Below are 23,015 nucleotides of genomic sequence, written 5' to 3'. Positions count from 1 at the left end.
GTATTACTTTATACCTCTTTGCTAGCAATACAAATGGTCCAAAGCTTCTTAACACAAAAATGCCTGTGAATAGCAGCTAAAAAAGTTAGTTCCAATAATTCATTATTTGCATAATGGTCTATATTTTACAATACATTTTCACATTGGCTATCCAATTTAACGCAGATAACAATGCTGTGGAGTAGGCAGGGCATGGACTGTCATCCCCATTTAACGGATTAGGAAAAAGAGAACTGGGTAAGCTGCTTATCCTATGTTAGTTGGCTGGAGGGATGGAGCTGGGACTAAAACCTATTTTCTGTTTAAGTTGAGTTGTCTTTCTTGGATTTTTAAGTAACCTCAACATCCAGTGTGGGGCTCAAACCCACAACCCCAAGCTCAAAAGCTGCATGCTCCACCGATGAAGCCAGCCAGGCACCCCCTTTATAAAGTACAACTCTGAAGATATTCAACAGAGATGTATTTGAGAAAAAGATTTTTTTTAAAAGATTTTATTTATTTATTTGACAGAGAGAGACACAGTGAGAGAGGGAACCGATCCCAGGACTGTGGGATCATGACCCGAGCTGAAGGCAGACGCCTAACGACTGAGTCACACAGGCACCCCAAGATTTCTTTATTATTATTTTTTTAATTAAGTAGGCTCCTTGCCCAACGTGGGGCTTGAACTCATGACCCCAAGATCAAGCATTGCATGCTCTATCAACTGAGGCAGCCGGGTGCCCCTGGGAAAAATATCTCAAAGAATATTTCAGAAACATTTTTGAAGCTTACTCTAATTTCATGTTACTACATTTGCTCTTAATTGCTCTTGAGATATTCATATATCCTACTTGAAAATCTCAGGCTTTCTTTTTTTTTTTAAGGACTTCATTTCTGACACAGTAGCCAACTGATTCTCCTTCTATTTCTCAGGTTTTTTGACCTTCTCCCACACACAAATTTAGTTAGCCCTCCTGGACCTCTACTTGTTCTCTTCAATGGCAAACTCATCTGGTCTTGAGGTCAGGACCATCCCTTCTAGGAAGGTAGTATTTTCACTTCATTTTTCCATTTTGTGTGGGATGTAAGTTCTGTTGCTTCTACCCCTGGATATCTCACTGCTAATTTCCTAATTGAAGTCTTTATTATTTCTAACTTGGACCATGATAATACTTTCTTAATTCAGTTTCCCATTCCAATTCCTCTTAAACCAGTGGTTCTCAAACCATGACTTATGACCCATTCTTAAAAGTAAATATTGAGATTTATTAGCACTTATTCTCTGGTCCTCAAAAAATTGTGTGTATAAATGACTTTCCATTCATACCTCAAACCAAACAGTTACAAAGTTTAATATGTTTATGCAAATTATAAATTGTAATGATGAACTGTCCCATTAATGGTCTCCGGACTGGCAAGACCTTCTACTCTTTTCTAGTCACATATAGATCCATATACGGGTTATGATTAAAAACAGAACAACAAAACTTCTGCCACTGTTTACTGAGGATCTGGATTGTTTCAAAAGTTAAGTCTATCGATTCTCCAGGCTGATCCTCGGTATAAGGTTAAGGTCAACTATTAGGGAGAGGGTTTTAGCAACTTCAGGCTAGTTTTGGGGCCTTAGAGAAAAAAAGAAAAGGAAAGAATGTGAAAGGAATTCTTCATATATTATTGATCTTTAATTTTTGTCAAATCCCAGAGGGGGCGAGTTATTTTCAGGCTGGAGAAGAACACAGGCATTACTCCCAAGAGGCTTAATTTTAAATCAAGATCCTCTTGTTTCTATCTCTTTTTTTTTTTTTTTGAAGATTTTATTTATTTATTTGACAGAGAGAGAGACACAGCAGAGAGAGGGAACACAAGCAGGGGGAGTGGGAGGGGGAGAAGCAGATTCTCCACGGAGCAGGGAGCCCGATGCGGGGCTCGATCCCAGGACCCTGGGACCATGACCTGAGCCGAAGGCAGATGCTTAATGACTGAGCTACCCAGGCGGCCCTCTATCTCTCAGTTCTAAAGTGAGTTTCCCTACCCCTTAAAGGTAGTTTCAAACTTTTATTTAAAAAGAACTGGGGGGTGGGGCAGGGATGCCTGGGTGGCTCAGTCCATTAAGCGTCTGCCTTCGGCTCAGGTCATGATCCCAGGGTCCTGGGATGGAGTCCAGCATTGGGCTCCTTGCTCATCAGGGAGCCTGCTTCTCCCTCTCCCTGCTGCTCTTCCTGCTTGTGCTCTCTCCCTCTGACAAATAAATAAATTAAAAAAAAAAATCTTTAAAAAAAAAAAGAGCCGGGGAACAGGTATTTGCTTATTTGTTTGTTTAGTGGTTAATTTTCTTTTAACTCATTGATTTTTTTTTTAAGATTTTATTTATTTATTTGAGAGAGAGAGAATGAGAGATAGCACGAGACGGAAGAGGGTCAGAGGGAGAAGCAGACTCCTTGCTGAGCAGGGAGCCTGATGTGGGACTCGATCTCGGGACTCCAGGATCATGACCTGAGCCGAAGGCAGTCGCTTAACCAACTGAGCCACCCAGGCACCATAACTCGTTGATTTTTTAAAAAGTTTTAAATTCCACTTAGTTAACATACAGTGTAGTATTAGTTTCAGGTGTACAATACAGCGATTCGACACTGCCACAGAGCAGGTACTGATATACCAATTTCACAGCAGCATTTGTGATAGCCAAGAGGTAGACATAACCCAAATGTTCACTGATGGATGAGTGGATAAACAAATGTGGTAATATATACATAAGGAACCGTTATTCAGCCTTAAAAAAGAAATGAAATTCTCATACAACCCAGATGAATCTTGAAGACAACCTAAGTGAAATAAGCCAGACACAAGAAGACAAATACGGTATGATTCCACTTACACAAGGTATCTAGAGTAGTCAAGTTCACAGACAGAAAGTAGCACGGTGGTTGTCAGGGCCTCAGGGGAGTTCCTGCTTTCTGGGTATAGAGCTTCGGTTTGGGAGGATGAAAAAGTTCTGGAGATGGACGGTGGTGATGGTTACACAACAATGGGAATGTACTTAATGCTACTGAATCATATACTTAACAACGGATACGACGGTAAGTTTTATGTTCTGTATATTTTACCACAATTTGAAAAAAAAAAATCGGGGGAGGGCACCATGAGATGCAAATCAAAGACTTCAGGAGAGAAAGGCAATAGGAATGCAAAAAAGTGACACCAAAAAGACCAGATGAAATTATGGGAGGCAGGCACACATTCTCTGCAACTACAGTAAACATAAATCATAGCAGAACAGAATTGCTCGCATTCCTGAAGTCGTAGCAAATCTATCTGTCCCAGAGGCCTCAGAGCATGACGGCTGCGAGCAGGACTCAGATATTACCTGGCTGGTTGCTCAACAGGCCTGCAGCGTACATCCTACAGGAGCCTCCCTCTGCTACAAATGACTCATTTACTCTCCCGAGTCCAGTTAGCAGGTAAAAATTTATGGTTGCTTTGGACACTGATTAATGTGCATTCCCAGCTGGCTCTGAGTGTGGCAATTCCTAGTCTTTCACAGTTTCATGCTGCATGAAAAGATTGATCTTTTCTTCCCCTCAGAAAAGTTGTCAGTAAGGAAAATCAGGATTTCATTTGAATTTCTTTTAAGCTGGCCTTTGTTTCCACAATTCAGGATCTCATGTAATTAGGTAAAAGTGGCATTCATCCAGTCTCGGTCACATGCTCAAAGCTCCCTATGCTTATTTATGTTCTTTTCCTAACACTGCAAAGTTCCCATGTCAGCATCCCAACCTCACAGCATGGGGCTTTGACAGCTCCGTGTAAATGTGTGTGAAATAAATCTTAAAAAAAAAAAAATGGGTTGAATCACTATGCTGTACACCTGGAACTAATATACATTGTGTGTCAATTATACTTCAATTAAAAGATTTTAAATAAAGTATATAGTTTGCTGCATTAAAGGAGATATACAAAATTTAGGAGCACATTCTGAATGATTCCTCTTGTACGTAATTCCAGAAACTTCACAATAAGTGTTAACTATTCTGTTCTGTAACTTATTAAAATTTAGTTGCCCTGAAAAAAAAAAAATTAAAAAAAATGTGCGTGAAAAATTCACCACAAAACAAGTTACTTCAGAAAATGGCAAAACCCTCAAATGGCCATTATTCTGAAAATATCAGTTCTTCTGAGGCACTATGTGCAAAAGTATTTGTCAGGAAACAAATAATAAATCACAAGATGCAAATTTATCCTCAAGTATGACAACAGGGAAGGAAATGAATGGCCACATTTAGACATGGTTTATTTAAGAGCAGGCACACAAATATTTCTGAGCTCCAGAGATCAATGGGCAGTATTCAAGGTGAATTTACCAGTCCCAGGCCATTTTTAGGTTCATTGTTAGGTTCTATCAATGTCAAGGTATTAATCAACTGTGTGCATGTGATAGTGTATGTGTGTGAATGAAAGGGACAGAGAAAAACAGATGTTCTAGTACATTTAGATGAATCTTAGCCTCGCCTTGACGGGAGAGTTACCAGCTGCTCTTCTAGGTAAGAAATGAAATGCTTGCAAGTCTTTCTAATATTCATTAATAGATCGAGTTCTGTGAATTAAACCACTATGTTCTTTCCTAGTTAAATAGCAACACTGTAGAAATAAATGCATAAATAATGTTTCTCCTCCTGCTGAATTATTGAGGTTAGTAAAGGAACAGTCTTAGCTTAGGAAGCTTTATTTATTCCGTTCAGATACTAAGTCTGTTCCATATTTTTAAGGGTAAAAGGAATTCCTAGTATAAGGCATCAAACAGAAATTTAGAATTCAGACGGAAACCATCACGTATGCAATAAAGCTGAAAATTTTTAGCAACAAAAAGATACACTGGAGAACCGGGAAGAGAATCTGTGAGCTTTTTTTTTTTCATGAAACAATTGGAAATGGGCAAATATATTTATGTACTAAAAGGCTCATTATAATATTTTGTTTAACTGCAAAATCACTGGAAACAACCTAAATTTCTAAAACTAGGGAATTTGTTAAATGAAATAAAAGCCATTATATGGTCACTAAAGTCTGTATTTTGAAAAAATACTGATACAGGAAAATGTTAATAACATCACTAAATTAAAAAAATGGCTTATAGGGTTGCCTGGGTGGCTCAATGGGTGTAATGCCTGACTCTTGATCTCAGCTCAGGTCTTGATCTCAAGGTTGTGAATTCAAACCCCATGTTGGGCTCCATGCTGGGCATGGAACCTACTTAAAAAAAAAAAAAAAAAGCTTATAAAGAACAAACAGGACATGATACAATTTCTAATGAGATGTATTGAGATATAATTCATATATCATATAATTCACACATATAAAGTATATAGTTTTATGACTTTAAAGTATATTGACAGTTGATTAATCATTACCTCAAAACAGTTTTAGAACATTTTTATCACCTCAAAAAGAAATCTCACATCCATCAGCAGTCACTTGGTATGACACCCCTTTTATTAAAAGTATGTGGTTGTGGTATATCCATTCAGTGGACAATTATTTGGCAATAAAATAAAGTGCTGATACATGCTACAACATGGGTGAACCTTGAAAACATGTGAAGTAAATGAAGCCGGTCACCAAAGACCACATTTTGTATAATTCCATTTACATATGAAATGGCCAGAATAGGTAAGTTTATAGAAAGATTAGTGGTTGCCTAATGGGATGGGATGAGTAAATAGTGTATGTTTGCTAATTGGTTTTTTTTTGAGTCCTAAATAAGTTCTAATATTGATTGTGGTGATGGCTGCATAATCCTATGAATATATTAAAAACCACTGAGTTGTATGCCTTAATGAATGAATTGTATGGTACAAGAATTATATCTCAATAAACTATTTTACTTTTAAGATTTATTTATTTCAGAGACAGAGAAAAGGAGCATGAGTGGGGGAGCAGAGGGAGAGAATCTTCAAGCAGACTCCCCACTGAGTGTAGAGCCCAATCAGGGATCAGTCTCATGACCCATGAGATCATGACCTGAGCCAAAACCAAGAGTCGGATGCTTAACCAACTGAGGCATCCAGGCGCCCCACCACAAGCTGTTCTAAAAAGTACATAGGTATTGGGGCACCTGGGTGGCTCAGCCGTTAAGCGTCTGCCTTCGGCTCAGGTCATGGTCCCAGGGCCCTGGGATCAATTCCCGCATCGGGCTCCCTGCTCGGTGGGAAGCCTGCTTCTCCCTCTCCCACTCCCCCTGCTGTGTTCCTTTCTCTCTCTGTGTTTCTCTCTGTAAAATAAATAAATAAAATCTTTAAAAAAAAAAAAAAGATTCTCTCTCTCCCTTTCCCTCTGCCCCTCCTCCCCGCTCTGTCCCTCTTAAAAAAAAAGTACATAGGTATAAAAAACTTACAAGTACATAGGTATTATGTACAGAAAAAACCTGGGAACATACTAAAAAGGTTTATATTATCTTCGTATAAGGAATCGTAGATGGTTTTTCTGTATTATTTTCTAATTTTTATACAGTGATGACATATTAATTGCATAATAAGCAATTATTTTAAAAAATGTACTGATTGGTTTATTGATGATTTTAAGAAATTACTGTTATTTTTTAAGGTATGATAATGGCATTACGGCTTTGTTGTGCAAAAAAAGAATCTTCACCTCCCAGAGATTCATACGTACAGAGGAAGTGATAGAACGTCAGGGAGATGAGGGAAGGGATAGAGGTGGGATAATTTTGTCCAAGAAATGAAAACTGTTAAAGTTAGGTGACTGTTTATACTGGGATTTATTATAATTTTCTGTTATCTTTTTGTAGATGTTTGAAATTATGTATAATAAGAGTCAAAAAGGTTGATGATGAACAGAATGGACAGTACAGTTCCACTTTGGTTTTAAAAAAAGTTGTGTGTGCACATGAATACAAAAAGAACAGAAGGAAATGCAACAAAATGTGTACACACCATTGGCTGCCTTTGAGCAGTGGCTTTAGGTGGGATAGCATTTTGTTCTAGGTGCTTTTGTGTATTTTTCAAGTATCCTACAAGACTACATGTTAATATCATGATAGGTAAAAGACCCTCCTAAAAACGTTTCCTGGTGCTCAAGCAGTCACCTCGATAGTAACACATAAGGTAACGTGAAGCCCAAATGTGCCATCTGGGCTCACAGCCCTGAGACAGCCAGGAAAGACCACAAATCTCCTGAATAGCTCATCTAGGGCCAGTCCTTTGGACTTCTGCCCTAGGAAATCTCAAAGCCATGGTATATGTACATTCTAGAAGCTGCCCAGAATGTGTGGGCCTAATCTGGAGCATTTACAAAACCATTCACAAAGTAGACGGTTTAAAAAAATCAAAAACAATCCTTGGGTGAGAAACTGAGCCACTGCCAAGTTTGTCATTTCAAATTTAGATTGCACTGGAGTCCACCAGGAATTTATCCTGATAATTCTTTTTTCTTTTTTTTTAGAGAGAGAGAAAGAGAGACTGCACGTGTGTGCTAATACCAATTTCCTTTTAGTACATATATTTGCAAGTTTCCAAAGAATGTAATATTTTGGGACATAAAAATGGGAGAATAACAACTCATCACTTAAAAAAAAATCTTTTCCCAAATGCTCCAAAAATAAGTAAACAAAAAATAGTAGGTAACCAGAGACCTATGTAAACTTTTTTTTTTTTTAAGATTTATTTATTAATTTTAGAGAGAGGGGGAGAAGCAGACTCCTCGCAGAGCCCATGGCAGAGCTTGATCCCATGACCTGAGATCATGCCCTGAGCTGAAATCAAGAGTTGGACACGCTTAACCTTAACCGACTAAGCCACCCAGGGGCCCCAGAGACCTATGTAAACTCTTAAAAAAGATGAAAAGGGAAGATTTTTCTATACAAAGTAAATATCACATGAAATTATCTTAATAGGGAAACTCAATCCAATTATGGCAATGCTAAGAGATGACACGGATAAAAACAATCAACCTGCATGAGATCTCTCTCTCTCTCTCTCTCCTCTAGAGTTTCTAAATCTTTGTGCTTCTATTACATACTTACTTAGATGGCATATTTGTAAATATTTTTGCTCTCTTACTATTTTTTAAACTTTTGAATGTAAAGATCAAGTCTCTGAATCCCTAGAAAGTTTTGCATATGGTAGGCAATCAATGGTTCAAATTTTCAAAAATTGTAATATTGATGAGAAGACATAAGGATGAATGACAATACCATTCTCAAAGAATTTAATGAAAATCCAGAAAAAATATGGTACATCAGGGTCACACTGGCATGAGAAAAATGCCTGCCTAGAGATAAATCAATAATAGCTAGAAATCCCCTCCTTTTTAAGAGATTAGATGTTGGAAGAAAAGGGGTCGTAATATACAGCATCATTCATTATGTGTTCTTGAAAAACATCCTATTCTGCAAAATGCACTAAAAATAACAGGACTTATTGGGGAAAAGTAGGGTTGGGACAGATAGCTCAACACCTATGCAACTTTGTAACTACACCACTAACAAAAACATTGACAATACTACTTAAATTACTAGCACTGTTAAATCTCTACTGACAAGCGTCCTTAGCAGCCTTAAACCCCGGACTCTTGCTTCTTTGAGATGTAGGTCTTGGAGGGCATTCATTGCCGATAGAGACTATTTTCATAAAAATTAACCCAAGGGTTATTAATCCATTGTTTTTCACTAATCCACTGTTTTAATACAGAGGGGATGTCTTTGCAACTTCTTCATTTGCACTGGTAGCATCTCACGTAAGGCACTGTTTGCATGAAAAGAAAGATATTTCCATAGATTTTCCATTTTTTCCTCTACGGTCTTCATATTTTGCTAAGCCTGACCCTTCCGTTGGGAAACAGATTGACTTTGTTATGAAACATTCCATGTGCTGGGAAAAATCATGCTGGAAGCACCGTAACTTCTGGGTTATACTAGCATCATTTCTAAATGCATGTCAGGTAATTAGGTCAAAGAACAGACTGTAAATGGCTAACCCAGGTGCTGGCATATATGGCCTCAGATTATACCGGGAGTAGTTGTAACAGTTGTAACGATGATAGCTGGCAACATTTATTGAGGTTTACTATGTGCCAGGGATGATGCTAAATACTTTATATGAATTATCTCAAATTCTTCCCACAGACTTTATGAAACAGATAAAGCAACAGATATTCAGACTAGGTGAAGCTAGAATTTAAATCTTGATCTTTCTGACTCTATGGTTCAGATTTTAATAACCACAATGGAATAATAGTGTTCATTCAGTGAAAATATGAAGTGATTCTACACTACTAACTGACAAGGTAGTCCAATGTGCTTTCTCCTACTGGTACACGTGAACATAAATGTTGATAAGATGTATGTACCTAAAAAAACCACTAAGCATTATAGAGCGTGTATTATTTTTCCAGATTTAAGCTTTCTGGCTAGGATGTAAGGAAAATCTCTGGACAAGCCCAAAGGAGAATTCCAGAAGCATGATAGATACCTCCTTTCCAGTTCTTTCCAGCTGGGTCACAGGCCTGCTGTGATGACTCAGGCTATGTAAGGGCCTTGGAATGGACACACCGGCACACTTCTGAATCCCACACAAGACATCAGGCTGTATGGGGTGGGGGTGGAGGGAATTATGACTGGGGAACTCATATCCAATGACACCCAGGATTTTTGACATGAATGCCAGCAAAAGAATTCTGGTGAAATTTTGGTGACCTTTAACAACTATGAATTCTGTACTTACTAATGTCCCAGGAATTAACTATGGTAAGGATTAGGGCTACAAAACTGAATACCTGTTAAGACCTCATAGGCCTGTGGAGTTACCTGTAGGCATTTCATTGAACATACTCTTTGCCAGGCACTCTTCTTAGCACTTAATAGGTATTAACTCATTTAATTCTCACAGCCCTGTGATATATATGGTCTGCTATTCTCCCCTTTTTTTTTTATAGCTGATGAAATTCACATGCAGAGAGGTTAAGAAACTTGCCTAAGCCCACATAGCTAGTGAGCAATTTGGACTTAGGCTTTTTGAGTCCAAAGCCTGCATTCTTAACCTCTTCCCTGAATTCTCTCTTCAGCAGAAGGAAAAGAAAGGGTTGAAAACTGCAATGTGGGGTGTTAAGAAAAATTATAGACCTCCGTACAGAGTGGAATGTTAGTAGAGGAGAGAGTGACTAATTCCACTACGGGTGGTGGGGGCGATGGCATGCTGGGAGGAGTGCTATGTCAGCCAAACCTTTACAGCAGATGTCAAAGAGCTATCAGGGACAGCAGAGCAAACAGCGTGGGCAAAGGCACGGGGGGGGGGGTGGGTGTTGACCTGGCATGCTTGCTGTTTGCTACTGTTGATACATATAAAGTAAACGGGAAGGGTGGCAGGAGAGAAGAGTGCACAGAAGCAGGAAGAGGTCCGATAGAAGAATTCGATTCTATGAATTGGTCATACCGAGGAGTCTGTGTTCAGGTGGAAAATATTGCAGTAGGTTTTAAAAGGGGGGCAGTGGGAGTGAAATAACCAAATCTGCCCCGTCGGATCTAGCTGCGGTGTGAAGGATGGACTGACGTGGAGGATGGGGGTGGCGGGAAGAGATGGCAGCACCTCAAAGTAGGCGCTGACTCCACCTAGGAGACTGTTAACAACAGCCCCAGTGAGAAGCTGATGCGCTGGTGATGGCAATGGGCAAGGAGGCACGAGCTGGGAGACTTTCTGAGGTCGGGAGGACTTGAGGGTTGGGGGGGTGAATTGGTTGGGGAAGCGGGTGAGGTTTCTTCATCAGGGGCAAGCTTGATCCTTATGCCTGTTCTCCCTGCTGTGTGATCTGAGTCAGCTCTAGACTCTTGCCTGGCAACTGGGGCTTCTTAAAAAGGCACTGCATTTTCAGGTGTATGAAACTCGATGTGGTTAATACCTAATTCCTGGTATTATGACTTTCATGTTCTTTCCTGTAGTGTCAAAAGCATCCCTGAATAAAACAGCAATGGTTTATCTGCTGATGGTTATCGGTTTCGTGATTATGTCCTACATAGTCCCACAGCAACTCTGCCTATTCGCTGGGGATGCCCACTGACAGATAATTACCACCTGGTGTCCCTGCACTGTACTAATGATCACTGATCTCATTTTACCGTAGCTCTGAAGTCACACTCAAAGATGGGAAAATTACTCTAGTCCTAAGATTGGTGGAGAAAACCAAGAACCAAAAGCCAAAAGGAAGTTACGTTCCATGCTTACAACTCTCTCTTCCCCCTTAGCTGGTTGGCACCTGCCTTTCTGCTTTATTCCAGCCACTAAGTGGGAAGCTCTTGGGTTCTCTGGAGCTTGTGATGTTCGGGAGCAAAACCCACTCAGCAGAGGGCGAGGCCACAGCTGGGAGGATGACTCATGTTGGATCCAGAAAGAAAACAAATGGTCTCAAAAATTTGGTGGTAATGGGGTAATAGTTATGGGGAGGATATGTGGAGAGGGGTCACTGCCTTTTCCAGGAAATTGGTTAGTGAAACAATTCTGGTGGGAAAAGACTAAAAAAAAAAAAAAAATCCACTTACTGATACAAGAAATCAGATCATTAAATCTTTCCTTAGGAAAGAGGGGGTTTTCCAGCCCACGGAAATAGAGCTTCAGAACGCCAGCAACTGAGTTAATATCGTGGTTACTCTGGTCATCAGCCAAAGGGTTTTCACCTACAAAAAAAAAAAAAATTATTAGTTATATGCACAGTGCTTTTTTTTCCTCTGAACAAAAATATGTTTCTATACTCACATGTTTCTTTATATACATGTATCTTTTAATCACATTTTATGAAAGATTATAAAGTACTAAAATTAAAATGGTTTAGATATCCCAACCCATGATTAACCTAAAAATAGTTGGCCAAAATAAAACTTTTTAAAAATCTTATGCTACCAAATAATCCCTTACAAGTTATCCAAATCTTAAAATAAAATATTGTGGGGACTTAGTTAAAATCTAATCTTAGCTTGACATGAATTCAAATACTACATTCTGTGTTTTTTATCCTACTGGGAAGAAGATACGATATAGACACAATATCAGAACTATTCTAGGATGCACCTACTTGTGAATACCTACAATTAAATAAATGCTTCCTTAAGTGGTACAGTGGTGTTCATGGTGCATCTGAAAGCTGCATTCAGCAGTGGGAGATTTGGAAATCAGACAGAGGAATTTGAAAATGTGCCCTTAATAGTACCAAGGGGTTTGTATAAAAAATAAAAACTTAAAAAATATATCACAAATATGAAATTACATTATTCTCTACGGTAAGCAGTTTTAAAATGTACATAATTGACATGACTGTCCAAACCCCCCTGAGAATTAAATTGAGATAAAATCCTTAAGAAACTCAACATAATATGCAGCCTTAAATCAAACTCCATTTTTTATTCACAGGTCTGTTCTAAAGTTCACAAAGATCGTACATTTTAACTTTTTTTTTGGCCTCTCCAGCAGCTTACTTTCAGGGACCTGGGATTCCTTTTTCTCCGCTTTCTCTGGCAAATCACTGAACACAAATTCATATATATATATATATATATATATATATATATATATATATATATATATATATATATTGCCCACCGAGAAAAAGCCTCACCCAAAGAGATCACAAACCAGTAACAAATACTAGGGGAATTTCTAATGAAAAATAATAAAGCATTTTGCCTATGGTGACTGGCAAAGGAAACTGATGCTTTATACATTTCAACTTATGCTGAATATGGTTCCTGTAAGAGACTTGGACCACTTCGCTGCTGAGGGGAGGCTGCTCTGCTCTACACATCCTATCAGTCAGAGAACTTAGAACAGGAAAAGCCATCTGGCTCCAAGTTTACCTCTTCCCCCAAGCTTTCAAACTCTCAAGGGCTCCCTGCCAAGGGAAAGGGGACAGAGAATGAGAGAAGGTTGCCCTATCTCCATGCCATGATGCCCCTCACTCTGTATGTTTGGCTTGACTTCCAAGCAGATGTATCCAACAGTAGACATGATAGAAATCATTATAACTGAGGCACATTAATAACTAAGAGCCATTCCTACAGAGTTACGCATTTTCACTGATTATACCTAATCCTTACCCTGATCCTGGAATTCTGCAAATGATGAAACCGAGGCCAAAATAGATGAGTAACTTGACAAATCAAATGATGAGTAACTGGAAGAGTGATTTGATTCTGGGTCTGCCTAACACTAAAGTGTATGGTTTTGCTAATTATAATGTGCGAAGTAACAGTTCAGTAGGATTTATTTGACAGCCAATGATGAACCAGAGTAAGGTACCAACTAAGGTCACAGGAAAGGAGTCTGGGGATGGTTAAAAGAGGAAGGAAAGCATTCCCGACATGCAGTTGGGATGAATCACCCCCAACACCTACCACGTAGGCTCAGGGCTATCCTGCCACTCTTCCAGAACCTTCTCATGGGTTCTCATGCCACCTTTGACACACATGGCTGAGAATGATCAATGTCAGTCCTAAACCAGAATACAAAGCTCATATGCCTTTCTATACTTGATAACAAAGCTTTATGATTTTGGCTTCATTTCTCAGCTATTCTAAACAGATTCTTACTTCAACATCTAAAATGAAGTGAATGCAAAGAGAAAGATTTTGAAGATCTACAGAATGAGTATACCACTTCACTCTAGAGCAGCTGATGGCTTTTTAACGTGGTTTGCTTATGGGTACAGACATGCAATTACCTCTCTCAAATGAATTTTTGATATCATTGACTTCCACCTGGGAACCAGACACTCTGAAAATCCCCTGATGCTGAAGACCTAAAGAGAACAGAAGATGAAGAGGATGAAAAACCCCATCACAACCGCTAGGTCCCCCTTTCTCCAATAATCAAATGTTAATTGAAAAGACACATTTACTGAAATACTCCCAGTGATTATTTTTTTTAAGTAGGAATTTCAGGGGCACCTGGCTGGTTCAGTCGGTGGAGCATGTGACTCTTGATCTCAGGGTAGTGAGTTCAAGCCCCACGTTGAGTGTAGAGATTTCTTAAATGAATAAATAAATAAATAAATCTTAAAAACAAAAAACAAAAAACAAAATAAGAATTCCATAGTTTATGGTTTACCATAGAGATTGATGAACCGAATACAGCTTTCCACAATGAGAGGGATAATCTGTCCTGAGTCCTGGGTAAAGAGATGGAAACCAGTTAACCACAAAAGAGAGGCATAAATCACACATAATAAAGTTCACAGTTTAACCCTAATTAAAGAGTGCTTTTTACTCTTTTAGATGATCATTTCCAAATACTCCCCCCTCTAAAATATTCTACTAAGGCCAAAAATAAGATTATATTTAACCAAAGGTATATTTCAGTTCTGGAGCAAACCACATTAAATACATTTAACGCAATCCTGTTTCAATTTCCTCTGTTGTGCCTAGAGATGTCAAAGCTAATTCATCTGTTTTACTTATATTTAGGCTCATGTATCAAAATGAATACATGAATCACTCATTTTTTTAAGGGTCATTTATACAAGTAATTAATCTAATGGGCCTAAAGAGAACTCTGTGTATTCGAACCATAGCACCTTAGAACTGACTGGCCATACCAGTCACTACACACAGCCTTCTAGACATCCCAGGACCCTGTGACATCCTGAGAGTACACCATCTGGATGACAACAGTTATAAAAAAGCTTACATGCTTCCAGATACATGATAGGAGGATTGCCTTCTACATGATTATAATGTGTTATATATTTATTTGGTTTGCATCAGAACTTACTCATCCTTATAGATTTTTCATTGTTATTTTTACATGTTTTAAGGATTATGAAAAAATGGCACAAATGCACATCCCATTAGATCTTATTTTCTGAGGAAGGGACAGTTTTTTGGCCTCTTTCCCCACATCTTATAATAGAGTCAGTGCACTCTACTGAACAGATGTGAATTCTGGAAATGTTTTAAAACATGTATAGGATGACAGATGAGATGAAGGAGCTGCTAACGTCACAGTTAAATATGCATCAATGCCATGCACTCCATGTAGTTAAAGAAGGTTACTGACTATGGAGTTATTTTTCATGTACTTTTAAAGACTCTGCTGTTTCAGGAATTAGATCTTTATAGGAAACTTGGAGGTTCAAAATGATTAGCAGACATCAGGTACTAATTCATAAGGAATTTTATTCTGAAACACAAGAAGAATTTCGTTGTCTTAATATATGAGAACAATTCAGAATCTACTAACCTTTCCAATTAAGTAACAGGGGAAGGATTGGGAATAATGCAGCTGAGCCATTTAAACTCTTTATTATTCCTAGAATGGCTAACACACTTCTTGAGGAATAGTTTTATTTTAGGTTTTAGACCATCTAACCAGTGTGTAAACCAGTTAATGCTTCAGTCACTTCTCGAGACTGTATTAAGTTTCTCTAATTAGTTAATTTGTTTTAGGGATATCTACTTTATTAATTTCTTAGAGAAGGTCCTTTAAGAATAAAAACTCTTTAGTGTGGACTAGTTGGCTCAAGAATAGCGATGTAATTACATCAACACTTACTGAACATGTGAGGGGATTTTTCTTTAGGGGAAGTAACCCTTATATGATGGATTCACTTAAAACTGTAATCTAAAAGAGCAACAAATATTTAAATGTAAAGTGATAAAAGGAGAATATTAGTTTGCACCTCTGCCGAACTTAGTATTAAAACAAAAAGAAAGAATAAAATGTTATTAAAAGAAAAATGTTCGCACTAAGAAAGTTCTAAATAAAAATGTCTTAAGTTTTCACATTATTCCAAAAACACTTTCATCTTTACATTTGCTCAGATAATCGCTAATCTTTTGCTTACCATCAGTATTTTATTCAGATACAATGAATTTTGTGGTCAAAAAGTAATGTGTGTGTGTTTTAATTTAATTTCATGGATGCCAGATGCTTTGGTAGAAAATAGTTTACAAGAAGTGAAATAATGGGCTGTGCTCCACACACCATTCAAACAAACAAACGAAAAAGGGGGGGGGGTCCTTTTGTGCCTCAGTTTCCCCATGGGAAAAAGGAAAAATGGTTTGCTCTTGCTTTCTCACAGTGATATTGTGGACCTCAAGGGATGGAGCACTTTCCAGAAGGGCAGAGATCTCTGTATCCACTGTTTTGCTTCTATGACCAAAGATTCTTTAATATGCCATCTGGGACATGGAAGAGCTCACCTAAGTGAATTTCCCATGACAACTGGTTTACGCCTTCTTTAATACCTAAATTTGGTTTCCATTAATTGTTCTTAATGAAAAATCTTTTAAAAATATAATATGAGCTGTCCTATCACCTTAGGCAGTCATTCTTGTACTGTGTTATCAAATATAATGTAATCAAACCCTTGTTTCTTTGAGCTTTTCTCTATTCCTTCTCTGCCAGACCATCAGCTGCATATCTCAGTCCTTTCATCTTATCTTTATCTTCCCTTCCCTCCAGCTAATTTGCCCCTGCTTATAAGCCTTGGGCTGGGAAGCTAGCTAATCAAATTTGACAATAATTTTATATTAAATTAGAGCCAACAAGGCTCTTTGGAGGCTTATGGCAGTGGGTTTGTGATTGCGATTTAGGTTGTCCAATGGCTTTTCACTTAATGCCAAGGTAGGGCTTGTTTTTAAGGCTGCCAGACGTTCTCAATCTCTCTCTGTATGTATGCATGTATGTGTGTATGTATGTGTCTGTCCGTGTGTACATGCCACACGCACGTACACACATTTTTTAACTATTAGAGCACGTATTCAATAGAAGATCTGTCTTTAAAGAAACTAAGACATCTATAACATAGTATTAAGGGAGGTTACTAATGATGTGATTTCCTACATAAATTTAGTCTTCAGAAACACTGGAGTCTATGACATAAAATGTTAGCCATGAAAGAGAAAGCTCTTCTCTTTTTTGTATAATTTATCTGAGGGTCCATAATCCAGTATTAATGTGCATTTGGTATTTAACATTGACTCGCCTTAACAAAAGCCCTTGACTCAAATTTGGTACAATTGTCAAATATGTAATGTAAAAACTAAGTGTTTATCCACTTTTACTAGAAGAGACAAGTCCTCTTAAGTCAGTGTTTGATTTCTATAACTCCTTTCTATAGTAAATAGGTAGGAAGCCATAAATAGTAAAGCCTATTTTTAAACCTAATTTCCAACTGCAAACATTTTTCTTTCAAAGACCTTAAAAATGTAATTAAAGCCAAGCATGATTATGATTTGAGAACGATACCAAGAGCAAAAGAGGCTGTGCCCTCGCCTCCCTGTAGCACTATACCTGATGTCTCGCGTGTGAGTTCCTTCGTCCTCGGCTAGAAGCATTATCAGAAATACAGGATGAAAAAGAAGACAGAGTAAACACAGCAGAGATACAAGATACAGACTGCAGGGTCTTACAATTTATCCAATATAATGAATTCCTCAAGTCACGGGAAATCGAAACTCTTGCTGTGCTTCAGAGCTACCCTAACAATATACTTTAAAAATATACTTTGTGCCATCTAATTTGCACGAGTAAAAACAAAATATTTTATCAGGTAGCTCTTTTCCTTTTTGCACAAATTATGGCTTTTTTTTTTTAAAGAAAGAAAGAGGGCTTTCTCTTTTGCCAGCATAATACCCACATTTATTTCCTCTTCTGAAGGCACTCAAACCAAATATTCTTTCCTCTCTGACTTCAGGAAATATTATATTGATTTTCTGGGAAAGCAAAGAGCCCCAGGACAGACTTGGACATAATGACCTGCCTCCTTTTATGAGAGGCCGAGACCATTATAGTAAGAAGCGTGGAGATCAGCCACCCAGATGGCTGGTGCCAGTACCTTGACGAATGTTTCCAAATCCCCATTAAACAACTTAGCATTATACTGTGAGCGGGGTCTGGACTTCCTGTGTTTCTGGGGCTTAGGGGGAACATTTGGAGGCCTAAGGGAAGGGAATATAATTACTGAGCATGGCAGAAATCAAACAATAAATGAAATACCCATAGGTCACATCAAAATCACAAAACAGGATTTCTCGCGTGCCCTCTCCACCCCCACCCATGGGGGGAAAAGAGTCCTTCCCTTTTCCCATTTATTTACTTTTACTTATGTGATCAAAAGCGACAGAAACTCTTCATTCAGACTACCCTTCTGTTGTACACTGTATATGACATTTGTTTGCTAGTTTGTTTAAAAATGGAACTGTGAGCTATCTGGCCAAGTGTTACAAACCCGACTGGCTTATGAGTCACACGGAAGACACAGTGAGTCATAAAAATCAGGGCTCTTGATAAATCCCAATATGAGAAATTAAATATAATATTTTTAGTTACAACATAATTCGTCAATACAAGTAACGTCACATCTGTTCAGTATCCCTCAGATATTAACGAGGTTTTATTTTGTGCAAAAAAGTAAGTATTAATGGGGTCACAAGTGAAAAATGAGTTTGGTTTCAATGCTTTCTCGGGGAGGGGGTAGATACAGGCTCATGTGAATGACTATTTCTTTGTAACAAACTATCTCATCACTTAAATATTTGTAGAGCATTAGGATGCACCCTTTATTCTGCTCTGGATTCTCCATCTCCAGTCTGTTTGCTTTGGTGGCTGAGCCAGTCTCTCTAACATACACACGTCCGGTGCACCATGTACTCCATTCAGACCCTGCATCATCTTGCTCTGTCATGGAGAGAGGGGGCCTCTTCTGCCCTCTTCCTCTAGAGCAGAGGGCCAGAAGTACCTGACTCAGCTTCTCCAACTGTGCTGAATGGTACACAGGGTATACAGGGAAGAAGAGTCCCAGGACTGTTCTCTAGACATTCGAATTTTAACTCCTTCTTCATTGGAAGGCTTATATGAGGGCATACATCACACTTGGAAATTAGGTAAAGCCCTTCATTATGCTGCAAACTGTCTAGGAAGAATTACCTGTTTAGTTCACTGGCGTTCAGAAAAGCCAGGTTAGAAACAAAATCCCAAGAATATGAGGAAGCCTGACTAGATTCCTAAGATATTACCACATTCTTTAGCTATCAAGAGAGGTAGGGGAGCAAAGGTGACAGCCTTCCATAGCCAAATTCTAAGACTCAACCAGCAGGTGGGCTCAAAGGATTAACAGGGTATATAGTGAACAGTACCTGAAGTCCCATGTGTTTGAGAGGTTAAGAGGAGTTTTTGCAAGAGTCTAGAAGTGAACATGGAAACTTCTACCAGGCAGTATATCATGTCCTGCCACTGGTGAAATTCCTCAAATCTCTTTTATATACTGAATTCTAGCCTATTCACAGGGGAAAGGATCTGGTAGGCATAAAAACCAAAACTACCCACCAAGGAGTTTAACTTTACGTGATTGATTTCATCCACTCTTTTCATTATAAGTATTTTTAAAAGATTTTTAAAAATAATGTATTTTAGGGGGTGGTGGGGAGGGGCAGAGGGAGAGGGAAAGAGAGCCTCAAGCAGACTCTACACTCAGCACAGAACCCAACACTGGGCTGGATCTCACCACCCTGAGATCATGACCTGAGCCGGAACCAAGCATCAACGCCCAACCGAATGCACCACGCAGGTGCCCCTCATTATTTTCCAAGTGTTTTAAAATGTAGACTTTATTTTTATTCAGGGATGGTGAGGCCACCAGATCAGAAGCAAAGGCCATTGAAAAGACAGTTTGTTACCCACACTGCCCAAGAGGAGGGGGCAGGCTACTCCACGGGGGAGGGGTACATGGGGAAGCACCAGAGTAGATAGGGAGGCAGAGGGCGTGCGGGCAATGCTGTGGTTTCCATGGGAAGGAATGTGCGAGGGAGGGTAAGCAGGTTTAGGACTGGCTAGGTTGAGTAAGTTTGGTGGGCTCTGGGGAATAGGGACTATTCTCAGTTGTCTGGTACACCACACCATAAAGTGTGGTGATCAGGGAAGGGGGAGAGTGACCTTGAACGTGAAAGCCCGATAAAGGATGCAGTTGACGGTATGGGTCTGGATTGGTTGGTCTGCACACAAAAGGCATACTTGTGAGCATGACCTATTTCCATGATTTGGCTAACCTTGGGGGTAGCAGTCCCTCCAAGGTCAGCAAGGCCCCAAGACATCAAAGCATCCAATAAAGAAACCAGAAAACATGGTTATTACAAGGTCCAGCAGTGCTGCACACTTGGTGACATCTGGAGCCGTTGACGAAGCTAACGGGATAAGGACACAGGCTCATTTCGTTCTGTCACCGACTCAGACAAGCAAATCTTGCGGCTGGAGCCAAAGTCCGTTAGTAGAGCTAGATCATTGTCCCTCCATGACTGAGAGAAGCAGTGCAGCTCCTGGTTGGGGCACGTGAAGACCTGTCTTTTGAGTTGTCTACCAGAGGCCTGCAAGTTGCCTCTCCTGGCGATTCTAAAGTATGAGGCAAGTGTGACGACACTACCATTGGGAGAGACACCTGACAGGAAAACAAAGTGCCCGAGCGCTTATCAAAGTCCCTTCAGCGGCAGAGGCGGCTTCTCAGGCCCCTGACAGCACCGGCTTTACTGTGCACTCATCCGGTGAACAGAATCAGGGCCGCGCCAGCCAACACTGGAATGGTATGGCTCGCTCTGGTTTGCCGGCCCCCAACGACTTGCAGGTAATCCGGCTCCTGCGTAGGACGCCCATGTGGATGACAGGAAGTACAAGTCAGGTCGATGTGCGTACCTAGTCTGTTAGGCAGTGACAGTTCTCATTGCAAATTCATGTATTTGCCTTCCTTTCTTTTAAAAAGAGATCTTTTTTCGAAGTGCTTTATGTTAATTATAATATAGAGACAAAAGTAAAACAGTTGGTAGCACAAAGAGATCATATATATGAAAAAAGCTCCATAAATTGCCTATTACTATGCAGAAGTAATACTCCTCTTTGTCACTGACACGGGGAAGGAAAAAAACCTCGGTATTTCCGTGAGGTGCGGACAAGTCACTAGCTGTGGCCTTCTAGTTGGTTCACCAAGAAGAGGGCTTCCTTCTTAATAAATTGCCCAGCAGGAACATTATAGAGCCTTGAAAATCAACTTGCCAATTACTGCAACACACACACACCAGTGTTCTAAATGCCTCTCACCTCAAAGAGAACTCAGCTTCAAGAGTGCAATGTCTAGCTATGTCAATTAGAATAATTTCTGGCTGTTACACAAATGCTGGCACAGAAAAATAAAAGTTGCAAACTTTCCCCAACCCAAATCAGAATCTGCTTCCAAAAAGGCTTTTCTTTCTCAGCGATAGTTTCCCTTTATGAATGAAGAAAAAGAAAAAAAAGAAAAAAGTGCAATATGGCTGTAATATTAAAAGTTAAATCTTTAAAGTGAACCCACAAGGGGTAAGAAGCTAAAATCCTGAGTATTTGGTATAGTTCTAAGTTTTATATGACATAAGGAAAAGTAGGAGCAGAAAGTAACTGATCATGCTTTCTCTTTGCTAACACAGTAGATATGCACATAACGTTGCTTGTTAATTAAATGATCAAATCAGACTATTTCTAGAAACTGAAAAGTGTTTTGGATTAGATAAACCAAGCCCATTCGATTTAAATCTTTCTTAAGTAGTCTACTCCTTAAAGAGCTTCACAATTACACTGGGAAACCCTCAGATCTGCCAGAGCAAATCTGGTTTTGTGAGAACCCCAAACATTTCATGTTACTATGGTTTGTCGAGAGTCAAAATGATCTTCCATGTTCATTAACAAAATTCGTTCATTCTTGCAGCACTGAATGGTTGCTTGTTGTTAAGGGGAAAAAAAAAGTGAGACACAGAGTTATAATAAAATATTTTCCTACCTTGTAGTCATATATTCAGCTCTATGACCTGCAGAAAAAAAAATTAAAATAAGTAAATGGAATGGAATCGGTGGAATGCACTTGGTAATCTTTTGTATCACCTGTCCCTTACTTTAAGATGCTGAGTTTATAATAACTTACACATTTTATGGTGGAAAGCATGAGGATAGTGTATCATGATAGACAAATAATTCAAAGTAAACATTTTGTAAAACTTATACCTAAAATTTAATAAATCCTATAGATCGGAGGAGAAACATGTTTCACTTGGCAATCTGAGGCAGGAATATTTGTTATTCAGAAAACATGAAACAGCTGCTTGATCTTAACTGTAAGGTTAACAAAGAAATACAGATAAAACACATCAAAGATTTGGATGTTAGTTATTTCCTTTGTCTTGATAGATACTTGGGTTAGAAGGTGGTCAGATAGGGTGGGAAAACTCAATTTCCTTTATATTAAGTTGGTGTTCTTTCTGTAATATGCAGTCAGGTGAGAAGTTGCATTTTATAATCAGAAATGACACTGGCAGGTATTAAGACAAGGACGTTAAATTATGCTACATTCTACAACCTGTAAGCTGATAGCCTTTCAGAGTTCCCTGTCATTTAAAACATGAGTTTCTTATATCTTCGGGCTTCTTGACTGGTTTTAAACATTGGCTCTGTATTTTCGTAGTGCTCCTACAATCTGTGCTAATTCCAAGTGTGAATGTGTCTGTGGTTGCTGTCTGCTCTTTCTCACATTTCGGGTGGAGCTGTGGGAGGGGTGTGGAAGAGAGAACCATTCCACCGGTTTGTCTGCAAAATGACGATGTGCTCCTGAAAAAGCCTGACGTTACAGCTAGCAGAGAAGGCTCACGCTGCAGCACCAACAGGTACGTCCAGCCCATCCTATCAGTGATTCTGATTTGTGGGATGAGGCCAGTATAACATCTGTAGAGAGAGCTGGCTTGTTGGAAATGGTGAATGAACGATCCAAGGCAACAGAGTCTTTTACTCTATTACCTGCTTTTGAAGAATAAGAAACAAAGGATTTGATTAATGTTCTATTTGTTAAGGGGGGGGTAATATCAGTTAATATGAGAGAAAATACCTTCCTCAACCCAGACTCAGGCCACTGTAGGTCTACTAGAATCAGTGCTGGGCCCTGACTCAGACTGGGGCTGGGAGGAAAGGGGAAAAATCTGGTTTCCCCCACTACCCAGTTCTGTATATCCTTTAACTCTAACTCCCCTCTTTCTT

General features: G+C 39.1%; 1 protein-coding gene across 1 annotated transcript in view; it reads right to left on the bottom strand.

Moving 5' to 3' along the window:
- The window catches only part of SRGAP1 (SLIT-ROBO Rho GTPase activating protein 1), a 263,998-nt gene that overhangs the window by 26,836 nt on the left and 214,147 nt on the right, over window positions 1-23,015 (bottom strand). Inside the window, exons 11-15 of the mRNA XM_028110990.2 lie at window positions 21,772-21,799; window positions 17,812-17,914; window positions 14,082-14,142; window positions 13,696-13,773; window positions 11,525-11,659 (exon numbers count right to left, since the gene is read on the bottom strand). Of these exons, the coding sequence (XP_027966791.1) occupies window positions 11,525-11,659; window positions 13,696-13,773; window positions 14,082-14,142; window positions 17,812-17,914; window positions 21,772-21,799 (405 nt within the window). The remainder of the gene's footprint in view (window positions 1-11,524; window positions 11,660-13,695; window positions 13,774-14,081; window positions 14,143-17,811; window positions 17,915-21,771; window positions 21,800-23,015) is intronic.

The sequence above is a fragment of the Eumetopias jubatus genome, unplaced genomic scaffold (genome assembly GCF_037043125.1).
Source record: "Eumetopias jubatus isolate StellerSeaLion01/CBP00866 unplaced genomic scaffold, mEumJub1_p1.0 scaffold_8, whole genome shotgun sequence".
Taxonomy (NCBI): Eukaryota; Metazoa; Chordata; class Mammalia; order Carnivora; family Otariidae; genus Eumetopias; species Eumetopias jubatus.
This window is presented reverse-complemented; position numbering and strand designations above follow the sequence as displayed.